The sequence below is a fragment of the Ornithorhynchus anatinus genome, chromosome X3 (assembly GCF_004115215.2).
Source record: "Ornithorhynchus anatinus isolate Pmale09 chromosome X3, mOrnAna1.pri.v4, whole genome shotgun sequence".
In the NCBI taxonomy this organism is placed as follows: domain Eukaryota; kingdom Metazoa; phylum Chordata; class Mammalia; order Monotremata; family Ornithorhynchidae; genus Ornithorhynchus; species Ornithorhynchus anatinus.
Genome location: NC_041751.1, coordinates 19,048,616 through 19,074,865, shown reverse-complemented (window position 1 = coordinate 19,074,865; position 26,250 = coordinate 19,048,616). Strand labels below are relative to the sequence as shown.

The 26,250-nt window shown below is 40.5% G+C and overlaps 1 protein-coding gene across 3 annotated transcripts in view; it reads right to left on the bottom strand.

Annotated features, from left to right (window-relative positions):
* Positions 1-26,250, bottom strand: part of EXOC2 (exocyst complex component 2) — a 163,452-nt gene that overhangs the window by 5,727 nt on the left and 131,475 nt on the right. For all 3 annotated transcript variants that reach the window (XM_001507743.6, XM_007669078.4, XM_029053831.2), the window contains exons 24-26: positions 7,852-7,907; positions 3,863-3,985; positions 210-271 (exon numbers count right to left, since the gene is read on the bottom strand). In XM_001507743.6, coding sequence (XP_001507793.1) covers positions 210-271; positions 3,863-3,985; positions 7,852-7,907 — 241 coding nt within the window. The remainder of the gene's footprint in view (positions 1-209; positions 272-3,862; positions 3,986-7,851; positions 7,908-26,250) is intronic.

Genomic DNA, 26,250 nt, shown 5'->3' with positions numbered 1-26,250 from the left:
AGCCTCAACAGCTGATTCGCTGAATGAAAACAATGAATGATGAGCTAACATAAAAATCAGAGAAGCAGACTAATGACCTATGTCAAAGCTCAATGAGTGACCCATTATCCTGAAAAAAAAATCACCTGCTTTAAACCGGTCCATTATTAATAGAATAATATATTTGAATACTGTTTAAACATTCCCACCCAGGCAGTCTGGCATCTCACCTGCTTTCCGGTGTTAGGTACACTGCCAAGGCATCTCTCAGAGCACAGATTTCAAGCTTTGCCTGCGAATAGGAAGGGAAAACAATTTGACACATTAAAACCCATAGTAAAAACCTCCACTGCTTAGAGTGCATGAGATTGGGTCTAGTCTGGAGACTCAGACATTCTAGATGATCGAGCTGAACCTGAAATTACTGTAGTAGCTTTTGGTCTGAATGAATGGGTCTTCTGTTAAAGACCCTGGTCTAGCAGACTGAGTTTTCAGGACATGTTGGAGTGAGGTGCAAGAATGAATAACTTGTATCTATTTCAGAGCTTAGAACACTGCTTAACACACAAGTGCTAAACAAATACCATAACAGCAATACCTACTACAATGACACCATCATAACAACAATAACAGTAGTAATGAATAGTAATAAACAAGGTACAGTTGAAGACAGAGCTCTAGGGTTTTTTTTTTTTTACTTTTTAATGGTATTTGTTAAGTGCTTACTATGTGTCGGACTGTACTAAGCGCTGAGGTATATACAAGTTTAGCAGGTTGGAAACCATCCTTGTCCCACACGGTGCTCTCAGTCTTAATCCCCATTTTACAGATGAGGTAACTGAGGTACAAAAGAGTTAAGTGACTTGCCCAAGGTCACACAGCAGACAAGCGGCAGAGCCGGGATTTGAACCCAAGTCCTTCTGACTCTTGGGCCAAAGTTCTATCCACCAAGGCATGCAGCTCTCACTTTAAACAAGCATTCTGTGTGTCCAATCATGAAAATAGTCCACAGAAAATTTAGGATTTTCACAGCACTACGTAGATAATAATGATGACAATAATTGTGGTATTTGTTAAGTGCTAACTATGGGTCAAGCACTGTACTGGGGTAGATACAAGATAATCAGGTCCCACATGGGGCTCACAGTCCAAATAGGAGGAAGAACAGGTAATGAACCCCCATTTTTGCAGATGAAGAAACTGAAGCACAGAGAGGTTAAGTAACTTGTCCAAGGTCACACGGCAGAAAGCGGCAGAGCCCAGGTCCTCTGACTCCCAGGCCCGTGCCCTTTCCTTTAGGCCAAGCGTCTTTCTCTACATATTCACCAATGTGGCAATCTACACATTGTGGTTAGGATTTCTGAACAATAGTGAATCGATTGGGGCAGATTTTTCTTGGCACTGCAAGGTGTATGGAATTTGCATGTATGGGACTGGGCTAGGAGACTTCTTGAAGTTCCTAGCTTTAGGATTTTATGAAATTGGGCACTTTTCAGCAGGCTGAATCCACTGCTGGGCATAAGAGGCAAGTCAGCTTTGAAGCTCTGTCCTTCAGATCAGAGGAAGCAAGATGGCTTTTCTCTACTTCCTCACACCTATAGTTTCGTCTATTATATAAAATTAGAGTTTCTACTTCAAATGATATCCTGCAGTCTAAACTTCTAAGTAAGCATATTTTGAACCCCTAAGACTGTGAGCCTTATGTGGAAAAGGGACTGTATCTGATCTTGCCTCCACTGTATCTGCCTTAGTAGAGCATTTGGCATATAGTATGCACTTAACAAATAACATTAAAAAAGGTGAAGCCAGAGGGTAATCACATTTATGTCCAGATCGACTTTTCCCTCCCATACCAGCTTCATTTGATTTGGTGATTAGATTCAGGGAATATACTTCATCGGAGGCTCACTATGGGCAGGGAAGCTGTCTACCAGCTCTCCCAAGAGCTTAGAATAGTGTTCTGCCCAAAGTAAGCTCTACATAAATACCATTGATTAATTGATTGATACAGTCTACATTTGTAATGTACAACTTACTGAACAAATCATTTTTTAAAGTTCACCGCAACATTTAAAACTAACAATAGGAAATAGATTGAATAAAGAACTAATTGTTTTATTCTGTTAAGCTTGTGTTAAACTAAAACTATTCCCTATCCCTTCTACAGTGCCTATGCACTTGGATCTGTACCTTTTACACACCTGATATTCACTCCTACCCCCGGTCCCACAGCAATTACGCATATGTCCGCAATTTGTTTTATACTCTATCTACCCATCTAAACTAAGTTCCTGATGGGAATGTGCCTTTCAACTCTGTTGAATTGTACTCTCCCAAGTACTTAGAATACAGTTAGCACTCAAATACTAGTGATTAACTGAAAAGTCAAACATTCTGAGAATTTACTGTACAAGATTCCTAAATCTGTTCACTCTACTTTCAATGGAAGTTATTTTTTGATATGCAATTGTTAAGGTTTGATTTTCAACATCTTTGAATTCTGAAAGAACAGATAGATTTTTTTAAGGTATTTTATTTGCGCACAATCCCATTTTTATTATTTGTAATGTATGCAAAAATGAATTTCCCAAGAGATTTCTCATAAAGTGACAACTAATAAAACAATGTAAAGCTTGAATATACTTCAGGGTAAATTGGAGAGTGGTGTTTTCTGTTCATCTCAAAGTGTGGTGTGAAAATCTACAGACGAAAATTCTCTTGCCATTTCCTTGGCTGGGAATCGGCTTGTCTAGGTGCCCATTTTGCTGATCCAGACAAACCCCAATCAAGTTAGAAAGGGCCAACTCTCGGCCTCCCTTCTTCCTTCCAGTGGCAGCAAAACCCCCTCAGTTTAGGTAAAAGGGGCCCAGTCTCTATGTGGAGAGAAGCCTAGCTGGCCCCAGTCCTACTCCCACAGAATCATAGCAAGAGTTGCAGCTTGGAGAGAGGAGGCAGAGCTGCTCTGTTCATGCCCCAGGGCTGGGAAGCCTCGTTATACCTCATCCCTGAAGACTCCAAGAGAAGATGCCCTGATTGGCACAACTTAGATGCTGATCCTGGCCTTGCCCTGGCCCCGTTGGCAATGTAAGGAGAGAGGATGTTGTTCTAAAGTGTGGAGGACATTCGGATACTAAGACCCTGGGTATATGTTAACTATTGTCTGGGGGCAACAGGAGGAAGTGAGATACACAGGGGAGAAACTCAGTTTTCTTTCAGTCTGTAGATGGTGGTTGGCATTCCTGGTATAAAAGGCCACAGGAGCCTGGGGCTGGATTTTTTTTTTTTTAGTATATTATTGGTTAAGCACTTACTATGTGCCAGGCACTGTACTAAGCATTGGGGTAGATACAAGATAATCTGGGGAGACATTCTCTGTTCCACATGAGGCTCCCAATGTTGGTAGGAGGGAAGAGAATTTAATCCCCATTTTGCAGATGAGTGACGGAGGTACAGATAAGTTAGGGGCTTGCCTGAGGACATACAGCAGAAGTGGCCAAGCTGGGATTCAGAACCCAGGTCCTTGACTCCGAGGCCCATGCTATTTCCACTGGGCCATGCTGGAATACAGGCCACAGAAACAGGACACTCTAAATCCCAATTCTGCTAAGTCACAATCTGATGTGCCTCTGGCACTAGGAACTTTGCAGAGCTGAGATCCCAGGTGCCCGGCCAGTTCAGACTAGAGCTTAAGTCTCATTCTGGGCTCAGGCCTCTGGCTGGGCTCGCAACAGACAGGGTGATTTTGCCCTGTCAGCCTGCTGCTGGCGGAACAGGGCTCATTAATACTTTTAATTCTCCGGGATTCAATTCTCCTCCTTAACTGGCAAAAGATCTATGTTCCTCATTTTGCACATCAGAATGTGAAAGCTGAGAAGTGAGGTACCTGCAAAGCTCCATTTTTGCTGAAAGATGAAACACACTGCATCAGTCGACTTAGTTCTTCAAAGACAGCTTCCACGATCTTGGATAGCACCCGAGGGACTAACTCCTTAGAAATGGTGAATACCTGAGGATTTCAAACAATCAACCAATCAATGGTATTTATTGAGTACTTAATGTGTGCAGAGCACTGTACTAAGCACTTGGGAAAGTGAAACAAGAACACTATATTCACTGTGTCACTGTGCCACCCCTTGCTAGTCTGGATTTCTTCAAAACCTCCCAACATATTAAAAAAAAAAACACCCCACCTCTACAAATTCCCAAACACCCTCAAAAATATACAGCCCTCCTTACTTGGTTACAAAAATAAGTTAGATCAAAACTAGATGTAAAATAGTGGTATAATATATCCAAAAGGAAGAGAAAAATACTGTGGTTTCTAAAAAAGAAAAAGTGACTTTTATAAGTATGTTGGCATGTGACTTTTGAAAAAGGAGTATGTGGGCCTGAAATTCAAGTACTGCTGGGAGGTCACTTTATTATTATAAAAGGGAGATAAATTACATAGAGAAATCACATATCTTCTGGTATTAAATTTGCTTAACATGCAGGACATATATTTTGTTTTTAAAGGCATTTTTGCATATGGTATGTGTTGGTTAAGTGCTTATTATGTACCAGACACTGTACTAAACATTCAGGTAGATACAAGATAATCATCTTAGATGCAGTCCCTGTACCATATGGGGCTCACAGTCACTGAGGGAACTGAGGCATAGGAGAGGTTTAGTGACTTGCCCAAGGTCACACATTAGACACGTGGTGGAACGGGAAGCAGCGTGGCTCAGTGGAAAGAGCCCGGCCTTGGGAGTCAGAGGTCATGGGTTCGAATCCCGACCCTGCCTCTTGTCAGCTGTGTGACTGTGGGCAAGTCACTTCACTTCTTTGTGCCTCAGTTCCCTCATCTGTAAAATGGGGGTGAAGACTGTGAGCCTCACGTGGGGCAACCTCATTCCCGTTTCTATCCCAGCGCTTAGAACAGTGCTCTGCACGGAGTAAGCGCTTGCTTAACAAATACCAACATTATTAAGAACCCAGGTGCTCTGACTCCATGCTCTTCCCACTAGACCACGCTGCTTCTCTAGGAAATCCAAGGGCTTGTAGCAAAATACTATCTTCACTGTAGGCAAGATTATAATGCATCATTCAATGGTATTAGAGTGCTTAATGTGTGCAGAGCATTTTGCTAAATTTCTCAGATTACAGGTGCACACCAAAAAAGTCCTGGAAAAGCACCATTTATTCACTAATTCCAATCACAAGATTGCACCCACCAATGATATTTTTTCTTTACTGATTTAGAAAACTGCAGTGTTCGGGGCAGCATAATCATCATTTAATATGACGACCTAATACCCCGCCGAGAAGGACAGATGAGCGTTGGGCCTGAGGCCTCAAGGACTGGGAACCTTCACAAAGGAAGTGATTATAGCGCTGGTGGTTTGCCACGGCCACTCACCCTTTCTCATCCCTGCCAGCCATATTTCTGCTGGAGTAATAGATGCAGCAGGCCAGTAAGCAGGCGGGGATGCAGCATATGGCGAAGGGCACGCAAAGATTTTTACTTGCAGGGTCTATTACAGCCAAAGTGACCCCGATACAGTGCCAAATGCTGTTCTGTAGAGCAATGACTCCGAAGGCAGATTTATTGGTAGTCACTGCTGCCCCCGAGAAGCTGTGTGGCTTAGTGGAGAGAGGACAGGCCTGGGAGTCAGAAAGACCTGAGTTTTAATCCTGGCTCTATCACAAGACTGCTGTGTGACCGCAGGCAAGTCACTTCATTTGTGTGGGCTTCAGTTACCTCATCTATAAAATGAGGATTGAGACTGTGAGCCCCATGTGAGACAGGAACTGTGTCTAACCCGATTAACCTGTATCTATTCTAGTGTTTAGAACAGTGCTTGGCACATAGTAAGCACATAATAAGTACCATTATTATTATTAGCCAGCCATTTTTCAGGATTACTGCTGAGTTGGTCTACCTTGTGGAATGCCTATGGTGATTTATAGGGTTTGCTCCCCTGGGGCATTTTCTCCTGACCTTTTGTTGCTACTTAGAAGGGAATTCAGAAGATGATGTGTCTTCAGCTGGCTGTGAGCCTACTTTATGAAGTAAGTTTGGAGGAGTAAAATGTTTTACAATGATCTAGCAAGGCACATGCCAAGCTGACCAATTTTGGCTGTGGAACTGCCAATACCCCTCACATCTGCTGTACCAGTCAGCCAGACCTGACGGACCCTGGAACTTTACCATTTCATGGACTGCTGGCAATTAGTTATTGGGATTATTGGGACTGGCTGCGATTAGCAATTTTTTTATGGTATTTGTTAAATACCATGGCCTAGAGCTCGGCCTGGGAGTCAGAGGACCTCCGTTTTAATCCTGGCTCCACAACTGCATGGGAAGCAGCGTGGCTCAGTGGAAAGAGCATGGGCTTTGGAGTCAGGGCTCATGAGTTCGAATCCCAGCTCTGCCACTTGTCGGCTGTGTGACTGTGGGCAAGTCACTTAACTTCTCTGTGCCTCAGTTCCCTCATCTGTAAAATGGGGATTAAGACTGTGAGCCCCACGTGGGACAACCTGATCCCCCTATGTCTACCCCAGCGCTTAGAACAGTGCTCGGCACATAGTAAGCGCTTAACAAATACCAACATTATTAACTTGTCTGCTCTGTGACCTAGGGCAAGTCACTTAACTTCTCTGTGCCTCAGGTACCTCATTTGTAAAACAGGGTTTAAAACTGTGAGCGCTGTGTGGGTCATAAACTGCACCCAACCTGGTTAACTTATATATACCCCAGATTGCGCTTACTATTTGTCAAACACTATTCTATATGTTGGGGTAGGTTGGACACAGTCCACGTCCCACATGGGGCTCACAGTCATTCTTTCATTCAATCACATTTATTGAAAGCTTACTGTGTGCAAAACACTGTTCTAAGTACTTGGGAGAGCACAGTACAGTAATCAACAGTAACTTTACCACATAGTCTTAATTCCCATTTTACATATGAGGTAACTGAGGCACAGAGAAGTGAAATGACTTGTCCAAGGTCACACAGCAGACAAGTGGAGGAGCCAGGATTACAACCCAGGTCCTGCTGAACTCCCAGGCCTGTGCTCTACGCAGTAGTCCATCCTGCTTCTTGATTTACCAATTGGGCAAATTTCTGGGCTAGGGCCATGGAATCCATCCTCGGGTGGGCTTCATACAAACTGACTTGGGATCAGCGGCAGCCCTGATTTCTGAACAGCTGTCAGGCTAAAATGGACATGGATGTGGAATGTGCTGGGAGGTGAGGGGAAATCTCTATATCTTATTTATGCCGACCTCTTGACCACTTCGTGAAACGTAAGCTACGACCACTGGCAATTACTAATGGAAAAAGAACACCACAGAGTGACTTAGCGTGTTATCCTTTTACGGACACACTGTGGAAGGTTATGGGGCCGCTTCAACATTTCAGCCTAGTTTCTTGTTCAGAGGTGTGTTTCTTCCCGGTCTCTTGCTTCTCTGGCTAGTCGTGACCCTTTGGGATTCAAACTGTTAAGAGTCGGAGGGCATAGTGTGTCTATGAACAGCTCTAATTTGCATACTGGCTAAAAAGTGGTTTACCAATTTTCCAAAGGATGTCACTTGGTTGAAGGAAAAACTTTTCAACTATTCTGTCTCTGCTTTTTTTCTACAAGTATAAACGGGCTTATTCTTCCATAGAATGGGTAACACTGAATGAAAATCTCATAAAGAAAACATGGAAATGGAAGAATTGGGATGCATACTTGCTTACATGCACCTAACTGCAAACTAATCCTAAAAACTGCAAGACAGATTAAGGAGGTAAAAGAGGTTGGCAAAAACTAATGAGTTTGGCTTCCTAGCTCAATGTTTTGCAATGCCTACCATAGGAGAAATTATTAAAGTGTATCTCACCTCGGCATGCACAGCAATTATATTCACCAAAGCTTCTTTTAAGTAGTTCCTGACACCTGAAATCAACATGGGGGAAAACAGAGTGAGAGAGAGAAAAAAATCACTTTTGCATAATTGCAAAAGCGCATTACAAATCCCCTGACCATTTCCAATTGTGTGGCGCAACTGAATCCTTTGATACTTAAATTAAAAAGTATATAGTTATGTAAAGAGAAAGAGAAAGTCACACCACCACAATCTATTTCCTTTTTAATAACCAAATGGTGAAAGGAGCGTTTCCTTATATAAAAAAGGTTAAATAAGCCAGTAGTTCCTGTTTCAGTGTTTTTCTTCTTTGTGTTTCCCTAGGCCTAGCCTTTCTGGTCAGCTTACCTCAAAACTGACATTTAAGGATGAGGGTAAGGGGGAGATGGAGGAGGAAGAAAGACCTTAATTTCAACTTGAATGAGGTAAGGTATAAAGGTAGTACAAAAGACTAGAACCATGCTAAGAGCCCCATATGATAGAATAATATAGATTATAAGGCAAAACAGCAAATTTTCATTCAGGAATTTTAATTCGTAATGCTGTTTTAAAATGTTTAAATGGAACTACACAGGTGGAATTTCTACAGATTTTCTAACACACGAAAAGCAAACTCCATCTACATTTGCTCCTGAGAAACTGGTACAAGATCACACCAAATACAGGGATTTCAACCTCGTTGTGTGGGATCAACTTTCACCATTTTATTTTAAAAAGGAAAACTCTCATATATAAGCGCCAGTTCACCAGAAACATTGTGTAACCACAACCCTCACACTGGTGGGCTCTCAAGCCCTACTATGCTTTCATTTTCTCCACTGTAGGTTCTATTCTAAGAAAGCCTCTGGGGAACCTTTTTAATTTCAGTCAAAGGTAACTCCAAAACAAATACCTAAATCTGGCTCCTACTTTTAGCAGCACACTCTGAGATTTTGATAACCAATACTCTCTCCATCAGAATGGAGGAAATTCCATTCTGACTTCTAAAGTCTTTGGAAACAGGCAATAGTCCAACACAACCTTTCCTCTCGACTTCGTGATCCCAGGACAGATTCATTCATTCAATAGTATTTATTGAGCGCTTACTATGTGCAGAGCACTGTACTAAGCGCTTGGAATGTACAAATTGGTAACAGATAGAGACAGTCCCTGCCCTTTGACGGGCTTACGGTCTAATCGGGGGAGACGGACAGACAAGAACAATAGCAATAAATAGAATTAATTTGATCTGATTCTAAAGTAACAATCAAAAGGTTAATCAAAGCATTTAGATCATGTACTGACATGACTGCACTGTTCAGAATATTGTATTAGAAACACAAGGATCAAATTTATTTTCAAAAGACATGCTTGGGAGAGAAAGATTATTAGTTCTTGAGTTCATGAATTAAAATTGTTCAACAATCCCCATCTTAACTTGGAATCAGTCAATCAGTCGTATTTATTGAGCGCTTAACTCTATGCAGAGCACTTTACTAAGTTCTCGGGAGAGTACAGTGTAGCAGAGTTGACAGACATAATCCCTTTCGGTCAACGGGCTTATAGTCTGGGGGGGACATACATGAATGTTAATAAACTATGAATACATATAAGGGTGCAAAGCCAAGTACAAGTGTGACACAGAAGGGAGTGGGAGAGGAGGAAATGAAGGCTTCATCGGGGAAGGCCTCCGTGAGGAAATGTGCTTTTAATAAGGCCTTGATGGTGGGGAGAGTGAACATTTGTCAGATGTGAAGAGGGAGGGAGTCACAGGCAGGAATGGACGAGAAGTCAGTGGCGAGATACATGAGATCGTGGTACAGTTGAGGAGGCTGGCATTAGAGAAGCAAAGTGTGCAATCCAAGTTGTAGTAGGCAAGGAAGGATGGGGCAAGGTGATTGAGTGCTTTCAAGCTAACGGTATGGAATTTCTGTTTGATGTTGAGGTGGACGGGCTGGAAGTTCCTGAGTTGGGAAACGGACCAAATGGTCTTGTACAAAAAAAAAAAAAAAGATGCGGTCTGTGTAATGGACTGAGGTGGGGACAGACAGGAGGGAAGGAGGTCAGCAAGGAGGCTGTTGCAGTAGTCAAGGTAGGATAGTATATTCTTGGACCAACATGGTAGCAGTTTGGATGGAGAGGAAAGGATGCATTTTAGCGATGTTGTGAAGGTTGAAACTAACAGGATTTGGTGACAGATTGAACATGTGGATTGAATGAGAGGGATGAGTCGAGGAGACAGAAAGAATGTTAATACAGTCTCTTATCCTATCCCACCTGGATGACTGAATCAGCTTCCTTGCTGATCTCCAGCCTCCTGTCTCTCCCTACTCCAGCCCTTACTTCACTCTGCTGCCTGGATCATTTTTCTAGAAAAACGTCAGGACATGTCACCCTGCTTCTCAAAGATCTCCAGTGGTTGCCTATCCACCACCGCATCAAACACAAACTCCTCACCATTGTCTTTTAACTATTCCACCACCTTGTCCCCTCCTACCTAACCTTGCTACTCTCTTTCTACAACCAAGCCTGCACACTTCACTCCTGTAGCGCTAACCTTCTCACTGTGCCTCGGTCTCGCCTGTCTCGTCGCCGACCCCGACCCACCTCCTACCTCTGGCCTGGAACGCCCTCCCTCCTCAAGTCCAACAGACAATTATTCTCCTCCCTTTCAAAGCCTTCTTGAAGGCACATCTCCTCCAAGAGGCCTTCCAGATTAAGTTTCTCCTTTCCTCTTCTCCCACTTCCTTCTGCATTGCCCTGACTTACTCCCTTTGGTCTTCCCTGCTCCCAGCTCCACAGCACTTATGTATATATCAGTAATTCATTTTATTTGTATTGATGTCTGTCTCCCCTCCTCTAGACTGTAAGCTCATTGTGAGCAGGGAATGTGTCTGTTTATATTGTACTCTCTCAAGTGCTTAGTACAGTGCTCTGCACACAGTAAGCACTCAATAAATATTACTGAATGGATGAATGAATGAATGGTGCTGTCGTCAGTGATGGAAAAGTCAAGGGAAGGGCAGGGTTTGGGTGGGAAGATGAGGAGTTCTGTTTTGGACATGTTTAGTTTGAGGTGTAGGCAGGGCACCCAAGAAGATATGTCCAGAAGGAAGGATGAAATACGAGACTGCAGAAGAGAAAGATCAGAGCTGGAGATGTAGATTTGGGAATCATCTGCATAGAGGTAGAAGTTGAAGCCATGGGAACAAATTGGTTCTCCAAGGGAAGGGGTGTAAATGGAGGCGAGAAGGGAAACCAGAACTGAGTCTTGAAGGACTCCCACAGTTAGGGGGTGGGAGGGAGAGGAGGAGCCTGAGAGAGAGACTGAGAATGAGTGGCCAGAGGGATAGAAAGATAACCAAGAGAGGACAATGTCAGTGAAGCCAAGGTTGGATAATGTTTCCAGGAGCAGGGGGTGGTGCACAGTGTCGAAGGCAGCCGAGAGGTCGAAGAGGATTAGGATGGAGTTGAGGCTGCTGGATGTGGTGAGAAGAAGATCACTGGTGACCTCTGAAAGGGCAGTTTCAGCAAAGGGCAGAAGCCAGACTGGAGGGGGTCAGGGAGAGAACTGGAGGAGAGGAAGTGAAGGCAGCATGAGGAGACAACTCGCTCAAGGAGTTTGGAGAGGAATGGTTGGAAGCAGATGGGGCGACTAGAAAAAGACTTATTCCTGAGTCCATTAGACTAACTCCTTGTGAGTAGGGATACTGTTGACCTTCTGTATTGCACTCTCCCAAGTACTTAGTACAGTGCTCTGCACACAGTAAGGCTCAATAAATGCCATTGATTGACTGTTTCAGATTGGTTTGGGCTTTAGAGGAGAGAGGTATCTCATTGCCTTTTTTAATCAGAGAAGCTAATGTTGATAACCTTCCTCTGAATATGGCTAAATAAATCTATAGTCCTGTCTAAGCTGAGTACATGTGTTCCTTGTTTCTAGCCATTAGGCAGAAAGATCTGGTTGCTGAATCTTTCGCTTCATTACTGGTGCTTCTTAAAGCTGCTGAATGTGCTTCCATGTGGCTCTTGCAAATTTTCTGGGAAAATCTTGCTCTAGACATTCACTGAACCCTTATTTCTGGCTTCCTCTGTTATAAATAACCATATAAGACCTATCACTTGCTAACAGCTCGGCCTAGTGGTTACAGCATGGGCCTGGGAGTCAGAAGTACCTGGGTTCTAATCTCCACCTGTCTGTGTGACCTTGGGCAAGTCACTTATGTTTTCAGTGTCTCAGTTACCTCATCTGTAAAATGGGGACTAAGACTATAAACCCTATGTGGGACATGGACTGTGTCCAACATGACTAGCTTGTATCTACCCCAGTTTTAGTGAAGTGTCTGGCTCATAGTAAGCCAGACATTATTATTATCATAGTAATAATACCATTACAAAAAAAAAAGTAATAATATTCTTCGGAGAAACTTAAATTACTGCCTCAACCATAGTCCGATAAATATTTGGGAAGATACCCACAAAATCAGTGAACTGGCAGGAAACAATAGAATTGACATTTGCTGAATGTGAATATTGGAATGACGTTTAGGGCTTCTACCACTTTCCTTTTGAGGAACTAAAATCTCCCCTGGGAATTTCTCATTTTGTTCATAATGCTTCTCTGAGAAGGGAACACTCTTACCCCCAGTAACTGAGATATAGAGAGTCAAATAGCAATGAATGAAATTCAGATATTCACCTTTCTCTTCTGGAAGGAAGAGTTCATAAGACTCATAGAGGGATACTAATGAATTAGACTACTAAGCAGTAAAAATGCTTCCCTTTAGCAATGTGGCCTAGAAAGGAGAGTATAGGGATGGGAGTCCTGTATACTAATCCTTGTCTGCTGTGTGATCTTGGACAAGTCATTTAATTTCTGCATGCCTCAGTTTCCTCATGGTAAAATGTGGAATAACCTGTTCTTTCTCCCTTGGGCTGTGAACCTCACGTGAAACAGGGATTATGGCTGATCTGATTAACCAGCACTTAGTACAGTACCACAATTACTATTATTACTGATGATGATGATGATGATAAATAAATGAAGTGACTAAATTATTGAAAGGCTGGTCTAGATTCACCATCAAAACACCAACTGAAATCAAATCCAAATAATAATAATAATTATGGTATATGTTAAGTGCTTACTATGTGCCAGGCCCTATAGTAAGTGCTGGGATGGATATCAGCAAATTGGGTTGGACACAGTCCCTGTCTGGCATAGGGCTCACGGTCTTAATCTCCATTTTACATATAAGGTAACTGAGGCACAGAAAAGTGGAGTAACTTGCCCAAGGTCACACAGAAGACAAGTGGCAGAGCCAGGATTAGAACCCATGACCTTTTGATTCTCAGGCCCATGCTCTATCCATTACGCCATGCTGCTTCCCAAATGTTTACTATATCTCACTTAAAATATTTTACATTACTACTTTCTCTCTGTCTTTTCCCCCCTCCCCAAACCCGCTACCCCTCCACCCCCTGCAAGTTTGGACAGTCATGACCAGAAGATTGGAGACCAAACCGAAAAAAAAAAAGGGGGGGGGGCCATCACATCTCATTAGGAAATTCCAGTTTTGTAGTAATTTGTAGGTCTGGGAAACAAAAGTAACTATTTGTAATTGCTGGGGACCCTTCTGCCAGCCTTTCTGAGAAAAGAGGAATAATATAATAATTGACTCTTTGGTTCTAATGATTGAAATGATTCTGGAAACATAATAGCCTTCTTAAATTTTAAAACAATTAAAGGGTAAAGGAAGAATTTCAGACGGTTAACTAGAAGGCAGAAAAAAATGAAAATAGAGCAACTCACTGGTGCTGCTCACTATTTGTATGCCACTTACTCAATTCCCACTTTGATCATGAAATGAAACAGACATTTCTCAACGGGAACCCATCACTAAGCATTAATCGTAAAAATACCTACCAAAAGATACATTTGAGGACACGCACAGAAAGTTGGCTGTAGAGAATAAGAACAGAAATATAGGACTTTCAACCAAAACAACCATATTTCAGCTGATTGAAACTTGAAAAAAAAGACAAGCTTCCTGTTTTAAGGCAACCACTATAGTTTCACAAGGATACTGTCAGAAAGGATAATTGATCTTCATTTTGAAAAAAAATCTCATTTTCATTTCTTGCTGGCATTTTAAAAATAATAAAAATGCAAAGGTAGCTAGCCTACTCCCTGAAATTAGCACTTTCCCAAAGTATCAGTGTATATCATGACAGTGTATGGCGAACATACACCTTGGAAAAAGAGAAGGGAAATATTTGTGGTGCCGAGAATTGACAAAAATAGAGATCCTAGTCAACCCACATAATAGTTCAGGGAAGGTTCAAAGAGATAACATTATTTACCGCATTTGAAAAACAAAAATGCTGTGTTCTGAAATAGAAATATTCAAAGATTGTCCACAAGAATCATTTACTCCAGCCACACTAATTAGAATTAACAATTGAGCCACAGTTTGGTTTCCATTCGCCTGCTCTCTCATTAGGAAGCACAAAATAAGTTAAAAAATAAAATGTATAAAAATGGAGCATCCCTTATTCCTCTACCTGTCTTAGCAGCTAAAACTCACAGTCTTCCTCTAGACACACAGTTCATGTACTGAAAATACAAAAGTGGGTGTACTCCAAACAACTTCTGTGAAGGGGGCTCTTTAGAAAACATTTAGCTATTGAAAAGAGTACAGACATATGCCATAATACAATGGGGTGGTGCTTCTTGAAAATGTTAGTGATACTGTGAACTGTGAATCATACTATGGGGTACGATTTCCCATAGATTTACGTGTCACACATTAGAAATCTGTTCCAGCAAGGTCAGATGAAACATTTTAAGGACATGGTAAAATATATCCTCAGGTAATGCTGTATCTTAGCTAAACCGTGGGAGTCAATTGCCAAGGGGAGAACAGCAAGACACACTCCTCTTTTTGAGCAAAAGTTTCATAAGGAATAAGAGGCAAGACGGCAAAAGAGAAAACCACATGGGTGCTGCAAGCATTAAACATGACCACACAACAAAGGACAGACTTTTTGTGTGTACAATATGACTGGGATTATGGATCCTGCACTGACCTTTCCAGACACACACAGAGCCATAGATGAATTTCACTGTCATTGGTTTCCTCTCTGAATATGAAGAACGAATATATATATATATATATATATATATATATATATATATATATCTCGGAGTGAAGTTGTAATCTGAGGTAGGACCATATTTCAATTTGCTGTAATTTCATTAAGTGAAAGTGGCCTCTAATAGTAGTGTGCAGGCAGAACCACTATAGATAATATGAACTAAGAGTTTGGCTGACAGCTTTCAAAATATTTACTTGGTAATTCAGTTTTGTCAAAGTGTGAGCTCTCACTATGCATTATGGCTAGACTGTGATGGCAAAAATGTACGTTCTTCGAGATATAATGTGATGTGCTGTCAGAAACTGGGCTATGTGAGTACTATAACATGAGTTTTCCTTAAAGTGAGGTTTGGCTGGACTTCAATCTCAGCATTATAGGAGAGTTGGGTGTAGTTTCACTTTATGTTCTTTTCTTAAACAGAAAGCTAAGGTAGGGCAGGGTGAAAGGATTGGAATCTGAGGTGGGTTGAAAGGTGGGAATGACGGTTGGGAGCTCAGGAAGTTGGATGTCTGGGAATAAGGGCAAATAGGAACTAGCGTAGACTTGAAAAGGACTCCATCCAATGGCCTTGCTAAATTAAGATATCTTGTAAATTTTCAATAAATACCACTGATTGATGTTTCTAGTCTCCAAGAGACAAGACAGGTCAATGTAATTGGGCCACATCTGCTCTGAAAATGAAGGAGAAATACACACACACACATGCAGTTCTCCTATAACTCAGGGATTGTATACTTATAAAACCATAAGGAAAACTTGTACATTCACACTCAAAATGTTTATTCTGACACTGTAGCAGACTGTATCCCAACAACCTTGCATTATCATATAGATGCTTCCTATACGTCAATCAGTGGTATTTACTGAGCAATTACTATGTACAGTAATAAGCACTTCGGAAAGTACAAAACAAGAGTTGGCATACATATTCCCTGCCCACAATGGGATTACAGTTTAGAGAGGGGGAGACAGGCATTAATACAAATCATTCTTGATATACAATCAAAAGGTATGTACATAAGTACTGTGGGGTTGAGGGTCGGGCAAATATCAAGTGTCCAAATGCTTCCTAGGTACCTAACTGTTTTTTGTTTTTTTAGCCAAAACACACTCTGAAAACACCAACTATGGCAGGACTGAGACTGAGAGACAGCGGGGAGGAGAGGAGGGGAGGGAGGGGGAGAGAGAGAGAGACAGAGAGAGACAGAGAGAGAGAGAGAGCCATCTTTTACTTTCCAAGATGAGGCTACCCAGTTACATCTCCCCATCTCCCTTACATATTATAACAAAAAGGATGTTAGCAAAATAAAATTGAGAATCAAATACCCAGAATTTCAGATTCCATTTCCCTTATGCTCTTTTTGTTAATTCACCTGTACAGGATAAAAGACTTGAAATATTCATTTTCTAAGCTATTCTAAGGCTAATAATACTGAACACTTTATAGTTTAAAAGATCAGCCTCTGTATAGTTTCATTTGGTCTGTGTTTAGGCTACTTTGGTCAGTCACACTCTGGAGGCTTTGTTGGCATTCCATGCTTGAATGGTGTTATTCCCATGAGCACAGAAATCATTCTTTTCCATACAAAAGGACAAGGAAAGCCATATGCCATTAGTGGTACCTTCAGGAAAATTTCAATCATACTAGAGAAGTTCTGTTTTCATGCAAAAATTATACACATTATGAAAGTATTATAAAAACTCATGCAGACAGTTCCATCAAGTTTTTCAACCTATTGTGAAATTTTGATAATTTAATATGTAAAATAGCTAAAGTAATTGGTAACCACAGAGAGACAATCTTCAAGGGCAAGAAAGCACTGTATTTGCCAGCTCAGTTGTTTAGGTAAGGCTGCCTTAAATAGCAGGAACGTAAAATCTCTCATTTTTTATGCTGGTGAAGGTTTCTCTAATTTTGAGGATGCCAGCAAAGGGATCTACAGGAAAGGGAAGGTAACAGAAGACAATTCAATTCTGATCTGCTTTGACAAGCAGAGTTGAGGAGTTTAAGTCACATAATTTTTATATCAAACATTGGTATTTATTGAGCTCTTACTCTGTGCAGAGCACAGTACTAAGCACTTGGGAGAGTACAACAGAGTTGTCAGATGTAGTCACTGCCCATGGGGAGCGTACACTCTAAAATGGGAGACAGACATAAAAATATATTTTGGATATATATGTACGTGCTTTGGGGCTGAGTGTGGGGTGAATATCAAGTGCTTAAAGGGTACAAATTTAAGTACCAGGGTGACATAGAAGAGAGAGGAAGTAGGAGAAATGAGAGCTGAGTCAGGAAAGGCCTTTTGGTGGAGATATGATTTTAATATGGCTTTGAAGGTGGGGAGAAGGGTGATCTCTCATAATGAAGGGGGGAGGGAGCCCAAGCCAGAGGGAGTGCGTGGGCAAGGGGTCGGTGGTGAGGTAGATGCGATTAAGGTACAGTGAGTAGCATGGAGTTAGAGGAGTTAAGTGTGCAGGCTGGGCTGTAGTAGGAAATCAGAGAGGTAAGGTAGGAGGCGGGCAAGGTGATTGAGTGCTTTAAAGCCAATGTTAAAGAGTTTCAGTTTGATGCGAAGGTGGTTGGACAACCCCTGGAGGTTCTTTAGGAGTGAGGAAACGATGACAGAATAATTTTCAGAAATACAGTCTGGACAGATCTGGATCGTCTCTCTGTGGATCTGGAGTGGGGAGACATAGGAGGCAGGGAGGTCAGCAAGGATGATGATGCAGTAGTTCAGATGGGATAGGATAAGTGCTTGGATCAGGAAAGTAGCAATTTGGAAGGAGAGGGAAGGGCGGATTTTAGTGAGGTTGTAAAGGTAGAATTGACAGGATTTGTATGTAGATTAAATATGGGGATTGAATGAGAGATGAGTTGAGAAAAATGCCAAGGTTATGTGCTTGTGAGACAGGGAGGATGGTGGTGCTGTCTATAGTGATGGGAAAGACAAGGGCAGGGTCTGGGTGGGAAATTAAGGAGCTCCCAAGGTTCTATATTTCATGAATCCTTGTAATGCCATGTAATGCCAGTTCCTCCTGCGGTGGTGCAAGGCAGGGTGGGATTGAAACCTTGGGATGATGTGAAGGAGCCCAGTGAGGCAGCACAATTTTCCAGTGGCTGGGAAGTTGACATTTTGTTTTTGCCAGGCATATTATCACTGGGTAGCTTTCATCTTCTTAAAGTTAGCACTCTACTGATGCGTAGAAGCAGCATGCTTAAACGCTTGAAGCAGTATGATCCACTGAAAAAAGCATGGAACTGGGAGTCAGGAGACCTGGGTTCTAATCCCAGCTCTGCCTCTTGTCTGCTGTGTAACGTCTCTCTAAGTGTCTCACTTCCTATCTACCCCTTAGACTGTGAGCACCATGTGGGACAGGATGTATATCTGACCGGATTAACCTGTATCTACCTCAGCATTTAGTCCAGTTCTTGGCACACAGTGAGCACTTAAATACCACAACCATCATTAATATAACTTAGAAACAAAGTTATCAAGTTGTAAGGCAACTTTCCCACAGTCACTCAGAAAGACAAACCGAGTTGATAGTGCATTATAGGACACAGGTGCTAGACAAATGAATTATTTCACACCTGAGGCTTAAGCTGAGTGCTGATGCTTTAACAAATGAAATTCGAAGCTGTAGTGCCATTTTACTGGATAGAAAAAGGAGCAGAATCTGCAAAAAAATTAAAACCCACTAAAAATCTATCTAGTTCATTGCACATAAATTTTTAGTAGGTTTTAATTTATGACAGGCTTGAGCTATTTGTAAAAATAGAGTCTACAACAATATCTGAGTGGAAACCATGACACAAAAGTTATACCTCCAAATAAAAGGTTTATTTTGAATAAAATTATCTGGTTCTAAAGATAGGGCTAACCATTCAACATTTGTTTTAAAACTCAGTTTCTCCCTACTTAAGTCTCATAACCTTTCATGTGATTTCATCATGTCTACCTGAGAAAGAGTTCTAAGCATTTCTAGACATGTCTCTATTCTATCTGAATTGAAGGTGTCATGATATTTTACAAGTGTCCCCACCCACACAGAATCTAGTACTTCATCTAGTCATTAATCGAGTAGCTCAGTGTGAAAGATACAACCCTAACTTGGAAATTCCCCATGGACACAATAAAGTTCATCTCTGCACAATAAGGTGCACTGCCCGTAAATCAGGCTAAAACAATAAATAGCCTCACCACCACTGATGTTCTTTTTCACACTACAAAAGGAAATGTTTTGTCCATACAATTTCTGTAGTAATAATAGCATTTATTGAGCACCCAATTGGTGCCGTGCGCTGTACTAGGTATTTCTGTTTTGCTTCTCCTCCTTCCTATTCTATAAACTCATGTCCAGGTTGAGATGTGATGAAAGAGACATGCCTGACTTGAAGGAAAATGATGCTGCTGACAATGAAAGGATGCTTATCTGGCTAGGCAAACTGATTGATTGATTGATTGAAAAATTTGTGAACATCCTGTCTACAATGGGAAACACTGTGTTACCGCCTTAGAAAATAGCTCAGATTTTAAATGAATATTAGCTTCTGTTGCTCAGTTAATGCAAAGCAATTCAGACAGTTAAAGAGGAAATGAGCTTTTGTGACTGACAGGAGTTCTGTATTGCCCATTTAGAAAACTTCCTTTCACTGCAAGAGAAAGCAAGGACACATACAAGAATGCTGGTGCTTTTCTATTGCCTGAAAAATGGGCAGATCACAAAACTACGATTTTCTGTGGGACAACATACCGATTGATAATTTTTGAAAAAATAAAGCAGATTACATCTTCCTGTATTATTTGTACATCATAATCCCTAAAAGAATCCTTCTCTTTGAATCAGTGCACCCTGAACTATTAAAGTCAACATGTTATTCACTTTTTAAAGAACTGCAAAATATCATCTTGGAGAAAAACTTAAAGGATTTACAGAATCCAAAAGGAAATCTATTTAAAAATTCAGAACCTGCAGTTGATCTGTCTGCATGAAAAGATACCTGAAACAAATAAAACCGGGGAGAAACGTTCCAGTTTGATTAAAGAAAACAACTCAAAAATTCTGGTGTATCATTTGATCTTAAATCAAGAAAGCAAAACTTTTCCATGAGCCATTTCCTGCCATTATTGGAAAAATTCCTCCTTTACACTGAGAATGATTTCAAGGTACTGCACCTAATGTTGTTTTGAAACCCAGTAATTCTTCAGACAATACTATGTGAATGCATAAACTCTGGAAACTCACTGGAGAGACTACCCACTTTTTAAACCACATTTCCTGTTTTTAACCCCTTTGCCCTAAATCAGTTATCAGTCCTAGGCTACTGATAAAAATAGATACAAAAGGTGCTAAAAATACCTCACAATGTTCTTTTTTTGGGTCAAAATGAAACAGAATTTTAAAGATCTATTGAAATATTTTTTATTTACACTGGTACTCGAATTGGGGGTTATTAAAGCAGCAAGGAGATTCTGCTCCCTGTGATTAAAAAGGTTAGAAAAAGCTGCTGTCAGTGATTTCAGATACCTGCATATTGGCAGCAATGGAAAAGAATTGCCTGAAATCACAACCATCCAAAGGGTTGTCTCACTTTGGTATCCTTGGCTTCCCATCTTACATTTCCTCACCTATGTTCCTCATCCTGTCATCTGCAGATGCCACTTGTTTTTGGTCTAGGCTTAGCAACGGACAATCAGTGCAGGAAAATGACACCAATATTTGTTAGAGGGATAAATCTGACTTTCAGTTTTCATTTTCAAACAATATATATTGGCTAACTGGAAACTAGAATAGAGAATTGGAAATACAACTACAGATTAGAAACCGATTCAACAGGATACCTCAGAGAACTATAGGCTAAGAATGGGCATTTCGTCACTTATGCTCTTTCCCATTGCTTCCTTTTTGTTTCAGTAAAAATGGTCATTCAGCTCCTAGAATGGGGTGATATCAGTGGATGAAGAAAACATGACTTGGTGGCAGAAACATGAACAGGAAGTGAAAACTATAGTGATTTTTATTTTAATTTTCCATCTTTAGAGAAATATACTCAACTGAAAATGTACATTCATCTGAATTTGGTGTTTGTAAAAATACTCCATCAACCGCTCTGGGGGGCTTGTGTGTTAAGTGAAAGTAAGATTCAGATCTGAAAAGTTACCTTGTAGAGATAAGGGCATGGAACGAGTTGAATGGATGTAACATATAATAACTTTAATTTCGACCTGGTGCTACAGGTGTCCTTATACACTAAAAAAATAAAGAATGCTTTATATTTATAGAAAAGGTGCTCACATACAAATATGTTTGAAAATATGTGTGATTAGAATGGGAAACGAAGCAAATTGTGCACCCCTATGCCTTGTGGTTCTACTTTGCCACTTAATCTTGATCTTGGCTTGCAGGAGATCCTGATGAAACCACTCATTCATTCAATCGTATTTATTGAGTGCTTACTGTGTGCAGAACACTGTACTAAGATCTTGGGAAGTATAATTCAGCCACAAATAGAGACAATCCCTGCCCACAAAGGGCTCACAGTCCAAAACCGCAAGTGCCTTTGGAGGTATTTCACTGCCATTTAGAAGGCTGGACATCTCAGCTGTGAAGTAATAAACATGATGCTGTGATGTCACCAAATTTGGTCATTCTCCCTAGAGACATGCTGGCCCTCTTTATGTTATGTTTCACTTAGTCTGTCATTGCATTGTCATTTAAAAGTTCCATATTGCCAGTGAAATTAGTTGTATGTGGGCTACTCACAACATCAGTCTTCTTAAAGCTAATTGTCAGGACTCTACTTTCCCTGCAAAGTGGATCTTATCTATTTGAATGTCTTCTACTGAATGTATCCCCAGAGCATAGTCATCTGCATACAGTAGTTCTTGAATAGCTATTGAAGGAATTTCAGTGATGCACAAAAACTGTTGAGTAGGGAGTCTTGCTCAGCTTCCACAGTCTCCTGGCACTCTCAAGCACAGCAGCAAAGATTTGTTTAAACAGTACTATTCCTTCTACATAACCTGCTTATTCTAATAGTTTCAGGGAAAGTGTTGGACAAGCATCTCGAACTTAGCTCAACTGATTTAGTAAACCAGTCCCAAAATAAACCAGTCCTGCAGACAGACAACTGCAGGAGACAGTCTAGACTGGTGTGTGGAAAACAAGGATAAGGACTGTTCTCCTTGAATGGATTCTTTGGGAAGATTGGGATGTCTCGAGGTGGATTTGAATCAATCACTCAATCAATCTATGGCATTTATTGAGCGCTTACTGTGTGCAGAGCCCTCTACTAAATGCTTGGAAGAGCACAATACAATGGGGTTTGTAGACATGATCCCTGCAGACAAGGAGCTAGGGACAAGGGCTGCGAGTACCAAGCACAACAGCAAGACAAAATACTATCCTCACACAAACAGAGTGTTGGGAGGACTGTTGTTGTACATGGCTTTTTCAGCCATAAGTGCATGTTTGGTTAGGATTTCACTTACCTAGTACTGTTTTCAATTACCAAGGATGGTGAGACTTGTGTGTATACATACGCATGCTTGTGTGTACATATACATCAGAAGAATTTCTTAAGCAGCATGGCCTACTGGACAGAGCCAGGGAGTCAGAAGGATTTGGGTTCTAATCCCAGCTCTGCTACTTGTATGGTGTGTGACCTTGGGCAAATCATTTCACTTCTCTGTGCCTCAGTTACCTCATGTGTAAAATGGGGATGAAGACTTTGAGGCCCCATGGGGGACAGGGAATGTGTCCAACCCAGCGCTTAGAACAGTGACTGGCACATAGCAAGAGCTTAACAAATGACACAATTATTATTATTACTATTATTAAGTGATTGAGAGGCAAGTTAGTAAATTCTAAAAGTGGATAATTTCAAGAAGAAGTCCAAGATTCTAATGGATTCTCAAGCTACAGATCAAACACCACTGCTAGATTTCCTAAAGAATGTAATTCCAACAATAAAACTAAACATCACAGAAAGGATAACGTGTAAATCAAATATACATTTTAGTGCAAAAAGAAATTCCTCAAATTATTTTGAGTTAACTAGCTCAATGAAAATCAAATCCTCACCTACTAAATCCAACTCCCTTCCCTAAACGATCAATTGCAGAAAAGCATTGGAATAATTAAATAATACTCACAGTGAATTACTGTGCTCTACTCTATGATAATTTTACAACCTTTGTATGGACACACCATACTCAACCCATCTTGTGGTGTTTTGGCAATGAACACAAATGAAATATTTCAATATGAAGAGTCAGTATTTTATTTTGAACAGAAAACAAAATGGATTATTAGACTTTTTTGCTTTCGTTGCTAAACTGTCTCAAACCATAAAAATGATCAGATCTTAATTTTATTTGTTGTAAAGTTACATCTTTAATATTTTCCCTGATTATAGTTCTATAGCCAGAAAAGTCAGGTCTCAGTTGTAATTGTTCGGTCTGAGAAAGTCTCAGACCTGTTACTATCAGATCTGTTCTCAGATCTGATCTCTCTCTTCCTCTTAAAGATACAGGAAAGAAAAAGGGAGCTCCAAGCCCAGCATTCAATTATTTCAGTTGTCATAGAAGAGAAATTATCTACCAAAACCTGGGCTGAGGCTGACAAAAGCAAGCGCTTACACAACAGGAAATTGGGGACCCAGGCGGCAAACTGGATTTTCCCTTAACTCTCCCTTTAGTTTGAATCCCTCAGCACATCTACTTCCATCTCTCTCCTGGACCTTGCCAATCCTGTTTGTGAGCCTGCTGAAGAATATGCAAATGAGCAATTTCTAATATTGAAACTACATTCATTGTACTTCTGCTGTTTTATTAACCAAGGCCATAAATTTCCCCTACCGCAAAAGAGAATTGTTCCAGAAAGGAAAGCTGTCAGTCCAATGAAAAAAAAAAAACTGGCTACCCCACAAAAAACATTCTCAGGCAATGTCAGTTTCTGCACATCCTCTGCTTCTCTGCTTGCAGTTTCTGGAAGACTCACTATCCCCACCCAAAAAAGTGGTATTCCCTTTGTTTAAAAACAACTCTGAAGCTACTCTCTTTTTACCAGAAAATATAACGAGACAGTCCAAATTCAAATTACACGTCAAGAATCTACACCAATTTTCCTTTTCATTAATACAAACCCACCAGAGACTACACAAATATTTCTTTCTTATCCATCACTTTTAAAGCACCCTGAAGGTGCCTTTCATGATTTCATAAAACCTATTATTAAAACCCTTCAATACACAAACTTGTTAAAAGTGATATGAATTCTACATATAATTCCACAAGTTCTTGTTACTGTAATAATAGACTGTCAAACCGTTTGCAAGAGAAATGACAGCAATTTCACAAATGAAGAATGGGTTTCCAGATATATCATATTTATGAATTTACTCTGGTTGTCATTCAAACATTATGATTAGTACTAGAACAGATTATCAGAAAATTGAAGTCAATTGATCCAAAAAGGCATCCACCTCCCTAGAAAATGCCTTCTACAATATGATGATGTTTTTATTAACATTTTGTTTGTCTTTCATTTGCTTCTGAAGATGTAAAGAACTTTTTCAATGCCAGATTTCAAACCTCTCATATACTAGTAAATTCTAGCAGGTTTGAACATCTTTATTTCTGGGTTATATGCATTGTTTAGAGGTTGGGGAAGCATCAGCACTGGGTGAATTTCAATTCTATACTTTACCTTTTAAAAACTGCTACTTTTGAGACATGCAGGCGTTGCAGCTTTAGCCCCAAAATTTGTGTGTTCATTTTTGGGGTGGAAAATAACTCTTTAAAAGCAATCAAGTTTTTATTTAATACACTGTGGGCAAGTTACTTACCCATGGCCTGCCCAAGCTAGGTGAGCTCACTGTTGGCAGGGAATGTATCTGTTTGTTATATTGTAAATATTGTACTTTCCCAAGTGCTTTGTACAGAGCTTTGCACACAGTAAGTATTCAATAAACACATTTGATTGAATGATTAGGAAAGGATGCTATAATTCACTTCTTGATTTATACTTACGGAGGATAGTGCAATTTCCAATGGGGATGGAACATTAAGATAGATAATTCAGGCTAGAAAGATGAAGGCTGGGAGGAGACTTGATTCAAAATTACAAAGAAAAGGGGGAGCATGGGCTTAAAGAACATGTGCCCCACAGATGCCTTGATTAGAAATAATGGGAAAATGAAATCAGAATTTTTGAAATTTAAATCAAATTTTTATCTGAAAAACCTAACAATTTGCTACGGTCATCCTTGATACATGTAGGTCTGCTACATGTAACGTGTTAACTTCCAAATACCCAATTTGCAAATGAGCATCACGCACATAAGTAGACAAAAGCTTATTTGTGAATGTTACTGAAGGATAAAAAATATAAATGACAACAGAAATTACGTTAGTCTGCTGTGACCACTCTTAAGCGACTTTCGATCACATGTATAAAAAAGAAAAATAAAGCTACAGACACTCTTTTCTACTCCTCTTCCAAATACCTCCAATTTTCATGTAAACTATGCTGTCCCAACAGTTTTCTCTACACTTTTCTCAATCAAATGCTGCATTCAAAATTGAATGGCTTTGTCCATCTATGTAGGGCATAAAATTATAACTTAAACCCACCTCCCCTCCCGCCTCACTTTCTTTTCCAATAAATAAAACCTTTCATGTTGTTTTCTTTTTACAATTTGGGTCTTTTCTCTCAATATACATCATTCCTAAAACATGTAGCAGGGTGACAAAGGAAGAAAACTTGATATGCAATAAAAGAGGGTAAGGAAGCCCTCTTCATTATTGTAAATACTTCTGCAAATAGCTTTGTAGATATGATAAGCAGTGAACTAAATCCTTCCATCGAAAAGAAGAGGCTTCCAATAGGCCTCATTTCCTCTATTTCTCCTCCTTTATGAGTTACCTACGCTCTTGATATTCATTCCATCCCAAGCTTTAGAGCACTTATGTAGATACTGCCATTTCTCTTGTTTTAATGCCTGTCTCCCCTTTTAGTCTGCAAGTTCCTTGCAGGAAGAATCGTGTCTACCTCCTCTGTGGCACAGTTCTCTCCTAAACTTTTCGTACAGTGCTCTGCACACAATAAGCCCTCAATAAATAACACTCATTGATTGAATGTCAACTCACATCACAGAGAGAAAGAGAAGGGACGGTGCAGTGTGGTGGGCACATGGAGTAGAGCTAGGTGGTAAAAATAAAGGAGAGAAAA